This window comes from Perkinsus marinus (assembly GCF_000006405.1).
Source record: "Perkinsus marinus ATCC 50983 genomic scaffold scf_1104296975500, whole genome shotgun sequence".
NCBI classification, from domain to species: domain Eukaryota; phylum Perkinsozoa; order Perkinsida; family Perkinsidae; genus Perkinsus; species Perkinsus marinus.
This window is the reverse complement of record NW_003200768.1, coordinates 1-10,340: the sequence shown is the minus strand read 5'-3', so window position 1 is coordinate 10,340 and position 10,340 is coordinate 1. Positions and strand designations below refer to the sequence as shown.

General features: G+C 46.8%; 3 protein-coding genes and 4 non-coding genes across 7 annotated transcripts; 2 read left to right on the top strand and 5 right to left on the bottom strand.

The window, feature by feature from the left end:
• Window positions 1-187: 187 nt before the first annotated feature.
• Pmar_PMAR001967 (40S ribosomal protein S27-4, putative) lies at window positions 188-771 on the bottom strand. Its single transcript, XM_002765389.1, has 2 exons — window positions 606-771; window positions 188-474 (listed from the first exon to the last, which is right to left on the bottom strand). Exons 1-2 carry the CDS (start codon window positions 740-742, stop codon window positions 366-368), a joined length of 246 nt encoding a protein of 81 aa, XP_002765435.1. The 5' UTR covers window positions 743-771; the 3' UTR covers window positions 188-365.
• Window positions 772-1,451: 680 nt separating this feature from the next.
• Pmar_PMAR001966 (hypothetical protein) lies at window positions 1,452-2,680 on the top strand. Its single transcript, XM_002765388.1, has 2 exons — window positions 1,452-2,193; window positions 2,249-2,680. Exons 1-2 carry the CDS (start codon window positions 2,117-2,119, stop codon window positions 2,553-2,555), a joined length of 384 nt encoding a protein of 127 aa, XP_002765434.1. The 5' UTR covers window positions 1,452-2,116; the 3' UTR covers window positions 2,556-2,680.
• A 1,410-nt stretch (window positions 2,681-4,090) lies between these two features.
• Window positions 4,091-5,049, top strand: Pmar_PMAR001965 (hypothetical protein). Its single transcript, XM_002765387.1, has 3 exons — window positions 4,091-4,226; window positions 4,273-4,476; window positions 4,534-5,049. The coding sequence occupies exons 1-3, from the start codon at window positions 4,142-4,144 to the stop codon at window positions 4,989-4,991; spliced, it is 747 nt and encodes a 248-aa protein (XP_002765433.1). The 5' UTR covers window positions 4,091-4,141; the 3' UTR covers window positions 4,992-5,049.
• Window positions 5,050-7,940: 2,891 nt separating this feature from the next.
• On the bottom strand, window positions 7,941-8,011 carry Pmar_PMAR001964. Its single transcript has one exon. It is a non-coding gene; the product is annotated as a tRNA-Gly (tRNA).
• A 122-nt stretch (window positions 8,012-8,133) lies between these two features.
• On the bottom strand, window positions 8,134-8,206 carry Pmar_PMAR001963. Its single transcript has one exon. It is a non-coding gene; the product is annotated as a tRNA-Glu (tRNA).
• Window positions 8,207-9,317: 1,111 nt separating this feature from the next.
• Window positions 9,318-9,388, bottom strand: Pmar_PMAR001962. The gene has a single exon. It is a non-coding gene; the product is annotated as a tRNA-Gly (tRNA).
• Window positions 9,389-9,510: 122 nt separating this feature from the next.
• Window positions 9,511-9,583, bottom strand: Pmar_PMAR001961. Its single transcript has one exon. It is a non-coding gene; the product is annotated as a tRNA-Glu (tRNA).
• Between the last annotated feature and the right edge of the window lie 757 nt (window positions 9,584-10,340).

Genomic DNA, 10,340 nt, shown 5'->3' with positions numbered 1-10,340 from the left:
GCTGATCAGAAAACTTATCGCTTAAAGCGTAAGAGCACCATCAACTTGACTTTCTCCTCCGATAAATAAATATCCCCGCCTCACAACAGAAAACATATGATACTTTCATTCAAAAGAATGATCTCCCACTTGGCTACCCCATCAATAGCATCATAAACACATTCCAATTAACGCAACAACAATAAGTCAATCCTGGAAGCCGCCGTTATGTGTACAGGATCGCCGACTACCGGTCAGAGTGTAAGCAAACTGCAGTCACCGAAACTTGGCAGCAGACAAACACCTTCCTCCACAGGTAGTAGCTAGAGATCATCAACACGTAAATATACCAATGAGCGTATAAGAAGTTATTGCAACTTGACTACTTAATCCTTCCTACGATAAGAAGTACCCTCAGTGAGACGAGCGCGACCACCAGTGGGCTGGCAGAGCATCACGTTGCAGTTACCGCAAAGGACGACAGTCTGAGCGTGCCTGAACATGAGATGATGTGTGCATGGACAAACAAGGAATGACGAAATGACAACATAACGAAATGACATCAAGGAATGGTCATATGAAAAAGATTAAGAAGAGGATGAAACCATTCCAGTTGTTGATATTACGAGAAGACGGTAGTGATCTGGGAGCAACCAGGGCACTTGACATCCATGAAGTAGGAGTTAGGGGATTGTACCAAGCGCTTCAGCTTATGCTTAGACTTCTCAAGTTCGGGATCGGGATGGAGGAGATCGACGTTCATGGTAACAATATGGCGGACTACTTCAGCAACAGCATCACTCAACATACTCTACATACCAATTATTTCACGCCTTCCAATTTAATGTCAAGGAGCTGATAAACTACACCGCGAGGCACAGTCTCTACCGCGGGTGCTCATCCCGCATCAGGGGGGAGGGAGAGAGAAGGTAGTGCCCTGATCGATTTTCGCTATGGCACCTGCGTACGCCCAGGTGATCGATTAATCCCGTCGGCAGAGATCTTTGAATATTTGCCATCTGTGATGAATCCCTTCTACTTCTTATCGCGATTGATGGGGAGAGAGATGGAGGAGAGCCTCAGACGATTCTTGGTGGATTCACCGGCATTCCAGTACTTCGCGCATCAGTCGAGCAAAAAGGCGACACTCGCTGCGGACAAACTAGGTAGTGAAGGGTTCCGAATGGATTCTCACGTGAATCTGTCGATATCCAACCTTCGTAGGAATCCCCCACGGGGTGATGTAAATCGTACTTGCGAAGTGTATGCCTCTTCCCTAGTCTCACAACATGTGTGGTCCCTGTGATCAGGCCGAACTCTGGGAGGGTTAGCCGGCACGGCAGCCAGAGCTGGTGAACGGCAAGTACCGAAAGAGTTCATTGAAAAACGGCAAACACGTCGATGAGCTTTGATTCCATCTTCCCTGATGGTCGTTTTGTAATACTTTGTGTCAACAGAGACAGTAGTGTGCATTGCGTTATTGGGGCTGATGTAATCCTGTTAACCTTCTAGGGTTAGCGAACGATGTTGTTGCCTCTCGCTGATCAGTCAATGGACGTGTGGTTCGTGGGAAGCGCAGTGCTAGGACATAGTCTTCATGTTGTTACTATTGATCTTATCCTCCGAAGCCAATTCGGTGAATGTAAATTTCCGATGATCATCAGATGATGCCGATTTAGAATTTCCGCATAATGTATATAGGTGAACGTTGTCCATTGATAATGGTTAATAGGATCGGTACTAACTCTCGGACAGCTAATTCTCTGTGGCCGTTTTACCTCATCTTCTGTTTTGCGAGTTTTGAATACAGTGGCAGTATGGCTTCCGTTTCCGTGGTAAGCTGTCCCCCTGCGACTACTGTTCGGTTGCCCTCTTTAGGTCTAGGCAAATGTCTAGGGCGTGATAGATCTGCCGTAATGCAGTTAGTAGCGGAGGTCCCTCGATTTGGGACGACGTTGGTAAAGGTGGGTGCATCAAGCTAGGCAGGATCGAGTTATGATTGCCCTTTTCACTGCATCGAACATTAAAGAACTCTGGTAACTCCTCTCTGGCCGTGGCATTCAGGGCAATAGGAAGGAGGAGTTGTCTTATAATGGAGGAAAGTCCTCGAATGTTCGTTTGACCCCGTTCGACTACCATGGTCCGATATCCCATTCGTGGGAAACATCACGCGACATCGGACTTGCAGCACACGAAGTCCCTTGAATATTTGGGGTAGGTCCCTTTAGAGTACAACGCCTCGGGTACTGCGTCACGAGATCGTTCCCAGGTGGTCACGTATTATCCTGGGATTCGCTCGAAAATCAGCCCCTATGGATTTGAGGACAAAGGGGCTCTCTTATTCTGTGCACGTGAACGTAGCAAGTGTGTCCAAGTACTGTACGTTCGGTCACACAAGGCAGAAGCTGAGATCGAACACCAGTCATAAGTCATGCTTTATGAGTGAATGCAGATTGATGAAATCTCAGTATGGGTCAGGTCGCGACTCTCAGGATGAGGTTATCGTCCATCATGAGAGCAATGCTCCTCCCGTCTTACACAGAGGCCAAGCGTGGCATCAATACCTGTGGTACTAGGATGTTCGTCCTCCCCTCCTCGCTTCCGAACCTATCGGGGAGTAGTTCAATGGGATGTTACATGACCCCTAACCGTGGGGGCCACATGATCAAGGAGAAGACGTATAATCAGTTATTTGGTGGGGTCCTCTAGGCCGCTATTTCACACGTATCAACGGTAGCGTCATTCGTGTTGTGTCTTTATCATCATATCAATCAACCTCGCGATTAACTCTCATTAGCTTGTCATTACACTGTATTCTAGCTAGGGGTGTTGTCAAGAGCGGCAATACTGTTCACTACTTTAGACCTAGGAAGTGTGGATAAATTTACAGTAGCCACGTTTGAGCGATCTACATTATTGCTGAAATGAGTGTGAGCTATACTCCAATATCCACTAGAGTGATGTATCATACAATGAGGTAAGATCATCCTAGCAATACTGGAGTGGGAGTAGTGTAGTGTTTCGCAACTTGAAGCTGATATGAACATCTCTCGGACTACCTTTCCGAATCTCTTCCACAGCACTAGTACCATAAGAGAGTACATTGCGGAGCATTGTGCAGGCTGACTGTTGGAATTACCCAGATCATAATTGGAGATCATGGGGCTCACATGATGTGGGCGTTCTGAGTCTTATCGTTTATGAGATAAATTTGGTGGAAGCAAGTATACACATACACACCACACGACACCGCCATAAGACTTGACGTCTTATGGCAACTTATAGCCATAATGGAAGCTAACATCCTGAGCAGCATTACTGTGTAATTAGTGGGATCCTTGCTAGGCAATGTATTCCAATAGCAACAGGTGGGGAGAGAAAAGCTGGTATACGCGTCTTGAGAGGAGAAACTCAATTCAGGTCTTGATCTTGAGGAGCGAATGACTAGTGATTAATAAGCGCGAGAATTGTTCCTAGTAGTTGCAGCAGTTCACAGACGGGCTTCAGCTGCTACGAAAGATCCATACTCATCCTATCAGTGTTGGTGGCACAGTGTATCTGTGTGAACAATGATTGCTTCCATGGTGAGTGCATTTCCAAATGTTTAGGTTGATTAATCACAGCCTAGAACTTATTATTCTCGCTGGTATCTGATTTCAGTCGTGAATATAGACACATCTTTTCAAATTGCAGTGCCCACACTTCAGCTATCAGAGTTTATCATCACTAGAAGTATTCTTCTCAGTTGTCTACCACGACACAATTTTTGTGTGCCTAGCTCCCAAGTGGCTCTTGTTCTTTCTTTCTGCTCGAATCTGTTGTGAGTCACGGATTGTGACCATGCCGTATGTTTTTTAAGAGGGTTACTGTTGGCGTCCACTGGCATGTTCAAAGTTCTGTTATTTCCGCGTTGGAGTTTGCATTTGATTTTTAGGCTTTGAGTTGACGATCTCTTGGGTGATTTTCACTGCCATTAGCAATAAATCTGAAGTTGTAAATGGGTTGCAGCTCAAGTAAAGTTCCGATTGAGACGACTGTGTCGGATCCTGTGCCATCTGATGCTGCGTCATCGCCTACAACTGCATCACCTCCTGCAGTTCATGCGAAAAGTAAGCATATCAATTCTACCAATGACAGAGGAATAGGAGAAGCAGGAGCTGACATGATGGGATCGGCAGCCGTGGCCAATACTAGTAAGACAGGTGGCAACAACCAAAACGAGGAGGGATCTGTTATGGAAGAGACTCGTAATAGCCATCTCTGCGGGTTTCATTTGGTCTCAATCGATGTCAGGTATGGATCAATCAGTTACCACAGCTTCCCCTGTCACAATTCCTCTGGAAGTCAATAACCTCGGAGCAGGAATGACGAGTGCGAGTGATGATCGCTCTCGCCGTCTAGACCAGGAACGACGGGGTCATCGTGGTCAGCAGCATGACCGTGACTCTGCATCCTCATTTTCGTCTTCTTTCGAATCTGCTGGTGGCGCTCTAACTGGTGGGTCTGCACCTCATTCTCGTAATGGGCAGTCGAGAGAGGATCCTGGTAGCACAGGTAGTGAGAGTATCACTATACCAGTTATGACGGCACCCTGGGATCTAAAGAGGAGTGAGCGTTATCGCCATGGTAGATTGTATTTAACCCGGTCCAACCGTAGTCTCTATTCTATGAATAGTAATGAGGATATGAGCGTGGCAGGATATGGCGGTAATATGTCCAATCTGAGTCGTGGAAGGTCGGCTGCCGATGTGGGTTCAGTCTACTCGGCGGCTCCAAGTATGTACAGAGGTCGCCGTAGTCTCAGAGCATCTTCATCGGCCTACTCAGCTAGAGGATTCTCTCCAGCAGCTCCTAGCTCTGCATCAGTCGCTTCCCTCTTCACTACCGGTATGGGTCATGGTCCTACAAGTGTTTACCCCTTGGCTAACGGCTATTCGAGACATAGGTTTCCAGTCTCTGCAGCTGCACAAACGCGAGGTCGGCGTAGTGTAGTCGTTGGTACATCCTATTAGAATCGTGGTATATCAGTAGTCTACTGATGGTTGGGTATATCCTTTACCCATTCTACCTCTGGGGTCGAGGCTGCTGTAGTGACGGATGCTGCTTCTCTGCTTGTTTTACTTTCTCTATGTTCAATTCTTGGAAGATCAGCTTCTGTAAGGCTCGTCTTTCGAAACACCCATCGCTCTCTCGACTAACATATTTCTTCTATGGCTATAATACCCTCATAGTAACCAGAATTCAACCGCTAAGCTTTGGCGGTTATATCTCGAACCCTACGCATATGAATGTGATTGCTGTGAGGTCCTGACCTCCATCATAACTGCCGTCTAGTGGAGAAGTGGCTCAGGCAGTTGGAGCTCAGCTCTATCGCGCATGACATCTCCATTCGTGCCGCTATTATCTATTATCTCGTCGGTGTTGTCTCCTCACCGTGACCGGTAGCGATTATTTCTCACAACTCCTAGTCTTGCTAGCGTGTATCTTCTATTGTCATTGGTTGTTTCTTTATCTTTCGCCCGGTATAGTACTATCGCTCTGAGCGGCCGATGATTATTTGTGCGGATGCTTTTCCGGTTGATGCTCGCTGTAATGCTACCATATCGTCTGGTCAATCATCCGAAGTCTTGCTCTCGGACCCAAGTTATGGCTTATAATGGTTTGCTACAGTAAACTTCAAGTCTCGAATGAGGAGACGCAATTTTGAGTCTCGATAATATCGCCGTTAGATTGACCATGTATTATAAATAGTTGCAGGGCATGTGGGTTCATTGGGTACTATCTTCGGTGTGAGTAAGAGTGGTAGAGATCGTTATACATTCGGTCACTGCCGGTGAGATGATCTTCTGGTGACAACACGCTGTCGTCCCACATCCTATTTTTATTCCTACTGTTTACCAATGTATATAATTCGTAAGCTCGTACCAAACTGATGCCTCGTTCTCTTTGTAATATCTTCGTTTCTTGATTTGCGACGGTTGACTATGCTCTTGATATCATAAAATCGCTGATATGGGTTCTGATTGTTGGTCTATATGTAGCTGTTTGCTCAAATGGTAGTGGTCAACCATGCAGGTATGTATGGTTACTCGATGGTATCTGGTTGCTACTGGTTCTACATTCCCGAATGACTGAGTGGGCTACTATATGTATTATGCGCAGAAATCAAGCTATCAGCCGCCTCCTCCGTTGATTGCGTTTGTATGCCAAAACCGAGAACGTTATGATTGGGGGTCTTGCTCTCATAGAGAGTGTGTCCTAGATTGTCGATGTCTCATCGGCCAGCCTTTACTAGTTTCCTGTGCATATCGTTGGTTGATTAGGATCTAATCATTAGGTTAAGTTGTAGGTGAACCAAATCTTTGTGTATGTTACTCATAGTGTAGTTGAGATCATGTGATAGATATTATTGATAATACCGCTAAGAGTTGAGGTGTTGAAGTCTCCTGTTACTGGCAGAGAGCTAATGTAAGCTGCCAATCGGGGTTTGCAATTGTTGGGTCCAACGGCTTCATTCGGTTGTTGCTGTTGTTGTTGATGTTGTAAATCTCAACTGGTCGCCGACCATTGGTCAGTGTGATTGCTGGTCTTGCTGCTATGCTAACCCGCTTGAGAAAGGACCGTCAAGTGGGTATCGCACTATCCGAATCTGTGTGATGGTTGTTGAGTTTTTTCCTCTTCGAAATATATTGTTCTTCCTGCCACCACTAATGTGACTCTATGGTGACGATGCCGATTTGCGTTCATCAATTGGCATCGCAATGCCACTGGGGTTATCCCAGTAACATTCTGGAATGCATTCTGCGTACGCGGGCGATTCTCGGGTGATGCAGACTCTTGCTAGTCCTCTCAGCCCCCTCCGCAACGTTTCCGAAAGTCTACTTCTGATCGGGTAGTTTGGCTGACAATTGATAGCGTAGTCGCGTTTGCCGTGCTTAGTCCTTGCACAGGTGAAGTGGGAAATAGAATTGGGGATTTAGGTGCATGGGCATGAAGAGGGTCGTCATTGGCATTCACCTTTCGGCTGCAACCTAGCGAGAGGACCTGACGTTCACCTTAAACCAGATATGTGGTTATGGCGTTCCATATAGGTTGAAATGATGATCGTGTTGGTCATAGTGTGTACCCGCTGGGTTGCGACTTACATCACTACGAAATTCGTGGTACGAATCTCTCAAGAGTAGGGGAGGGAGTGAGTACAGTACTCACTTCCTCTAACTTCTTGAGTAACTTGGGATACCGAGCAACCCAAAACCCGAGACTATACTCACAACGAGGAATTTGTTTGACCTGAGTGCTATCGGGCCATGTTAATGATGGCGTTTCAAATATCTCAAAACATTGCCTAGTCGTATCGCACAAGACCTTACGTCGCGCTATCCTATCATGGAAAAATGACAGTATGGTGTCTGCATGGAACCTATCTTGAAGCTACGGGGAGGAGCATTGATACAGACTGAGCTATCGGTCATCAAGGGAGCAGAGGTTATTGAACTGGCGAGAAGGCGTCGGCTGTATCGGGTTGCTATGGGAAAGGTCGTTAGATCGGATCCTTATTAGAGTATCTTATATCTTAACACAGTCACCACTACCTGAGGTAGTAGTTGCTAGTGGTAGTCACGATAGTGTAATGGTTAGAGTAGTTTACGCAACCAACACGACCGCAATTCCAAACTATATATATCACCGTAGCCGTTTGGCTCAAGGTAAATATCAGGTCCTCTCACTCGACTGCAACCGAAAGGTGAATGTCAGTGATGACCCTTTTTCATGGCTACTCACCTCCCAACACCATTTCGAATTCTATTCCCCACGCCCCATGGACAAGGTTGTTCGCCGTGAACTTATTAGCCAGCTGAAACGACCAGCATGCCTAGCTTGGCGAAGATCAGTCAAACCCCGCGTTCAACCTGATGCGCTCGGAAACATTGCGCAGGGGTCGGAAGGGGCCAATAAAAACCTGCATCATCCGAGAATCGAACTCGGGTCACAACGATGGCAACGTTGTATTCTACCACTAGACCAATGATGCGAACCGGTGAAGTAATTTCTCCCTCTCCCGCTCTCAAGATCGACTGTGAATCTATTGACTGAACACTAAAATTGTAGAATGCATCAAGTTGATTCCATAGATTCAACCCTTTAATAAGTGAATTCCGATGCGGGGACTCGAACCCCGGTCGCGTGGGTGAAAACCACGAATCCTAACCAGCTAGACTACATCGGAACTTCCGCACTCCAGCAGACCGTGGGTTCGATCCTCCCAAGCTCCATTGGATCGAATAATCGTCGCTAGCTAGAATTTAGCAGGACCGATTGACCACCGTGCAATTGGCCACCCGTGTGTCACCCAAAAACTCATTTTGACCCGCTTGACTTGTTGATCCTCCCCCAATCCCTTACTTTAGATGCAATGAGTTAAGGACAAGATAACGGTGACTCCGTCCCGAAAATGGTGAAGAAAAGTTATCCAATAACCTTTTCTATTCACGGTTATCCTGTGTCACCAATCACCACCAATTGCTTGTATGATAATACCATCAATTTCGGAAATAACCGCAAATGAGATGTATACGGAGTGATGCCTTTACACTGGCTCCAGCATTGGACTGATTACTGTGGTGACGAACATCTGGGAGGGGCTCAAGGTGCGGAAACCTCAGACTGGGAGCGTGCGCAGTTAACGTCTCCAATGAGTATTACGACGAGTTGGAAGAAACAGAGGACGCACAGATCGGAGTGTGAATATCGACAGTTCAAGCGAGTCATCAATCAGAAGGGATGGGGAGAAATGCGGCGAGGGGGAATCGAATGCGCGTGAGAATCACTGATTCGCACTTAGACCGAGGATTCTCTCGTTACAAGTACGGATTGCCTTTAAGCTGCTCAGTATTCTAAGCACTGTCTATTCCTTCAGCTGATGAGAGGCTCCTAGTAATGGAAATCGCTACCCAGCGGGTACACACCATGATCATACGAAGCACAGGTTAGGACTCGGAATCAAGTGGCGCCGCAGGAAGTTTACGCAACCAACACGACCGCAATTCCAAACTATATATATCACCGTAGCCGTTTGGCTCAAGGTAAATATCAGGTCCTCTCACTCGACTGCAACCGAAAGGTGAATGTCAGTGATGACCCTTGTTTATGGCTACTCACCTCTCAACACCATTTCGAATTCTATTCCCCACGCCCCATGGACAAGGTTGTTCGCCGTGAACTTACTAGCCAGCTGAAACGACCAGCATGCCTAGCTTGGCGAAGATCAGTCAAACCCCGCGTTCAACCTGATGCGCTCGGAAACATTGCGCAGGGGTCGGAAGGGGCCAATAAAAACCTGCATCATCCGAGAATCGAACTCGGGTCACAACGATGGCAACGTTGTATTCTACCACTAGACCAATGATGCGAACCGGTGAAGTAATTTCTCCCTCTCCCGCTCTCAAGATCGACTGTGAATCTACTGACTGAACACTAAAATTGTAGAATGCATCAAGTTGATTCCATAGATTCAACCCTTTAATAAGTGAATTCCGATGCGGGGACTCGAACCCCGGTCGCGTGGGTGAAAACCACGAATCCTAACCAGCTAGACTACATCGGAACTTCCGCACTCCAGCAGACCGCGGGTTCGATCCTCCCAAGCTCCATTGAATCGAATAATCGTCGCTAGCTAGAATCTAGCAGGACCGATTGACCACCGTGCAATTGGCCACCCGTGTGTCACCCAAAAACTCATTTTGACCCGCTTGACTTGTTGATCCTCCCTCAATCCCTTACTTTAGATGCAATGAGTTAAGGACAAGATAACGGTGACTCCGTCCCAAAAATGGTGAAGAAAAGTTATCCAATAACCTTTTCTATTCACGGTTATCCTGTGTCACCAATCACCACCAATTGCTTGTATGATAATACCATCAATTTCGGAAATAACCGCAAATGAGATGTATACGGAGTGATGCCTTTACACTGGCTCCAGCATTGGACTGATTACTGTGGTGACGAACATCTGGGAGGGGCTCAAGGTGCGGAAACCTCAGACTGGGAGCGTGCGCAGTTAACGTCTCCAATGAGTATTACGACGAGTTGGAAGAAACAGAGGACGCACAGATCGGAGTGTGAATATCGACAGTTCAAGCGAGTCATCAATCAGAAGGGATGGGGAGAAATGCGGCGAGGGGGAATTGAATGCGCGTCAGAATCACTGATTCGCACTTAGACCGAGGATTCTCTCGTTACAAGTACGGATTGCCTTTAAGCTGTCCAGTATTCTAAGCACTGTCTATTCCTTCAGCTGATGAGAGGCTCCTAGTAATGGAAATCGCTACCCAGCGGGTACACACCATGATCATAGAAGCACA

Bases quoted from the DNA above. Each gene is read 5' to 3' on its own strand.
- Pmar_PMAR001967 (XM_002765389.1), bottom strand. From the start codon at position 742: ATGAACGTCGATCTCCTCCATCCCGATCCCGAACTTGAGAAGTCTAAG. The intron at 475-605 runs GTAATATCAACA...TCTCATGTTCAG, and splicing joins CAGATCACTACCGTCTTCTC to GCACGCTCAGACTGTCGTCC.
- Pmar_PMAR001966 (XM_002765388.1), top strand. From the start codon at position 2,117: ATGGTCCGATATCCCATTCGTGGGAAACATCACGCGACATCGGACTTG. The intron at 2,194-2,248 runs GTAGGTCCCTTT...GATCGTTCCCAG, and splicing joins AAGTCCCTTGAATATTTGGG to GTGGTCACGTATTATCCTGG.
- Pmar_PMAR001965 (XM_002765387.1), top strand. From the start codon at position 4,142: ATGATGGGATCGGCAGCCGTGGCCAATACTAGTAAGACAGGTGGCAAC. The intron at 4,227-4,272 runs GTAATAGCCATC...AATCGATGTCAG, and splicing joins ATCTGTTATGGAAGAGACTC to GTATGGATCAATCAGTTACC. The intron at 4,477-4,533 runs GTGGGTCTGCAC...CTGGTAGCACAG, and splicing joins TGCTGGTGGCGCTCTAACTG to GTAGTGAGAGTATCACTATA.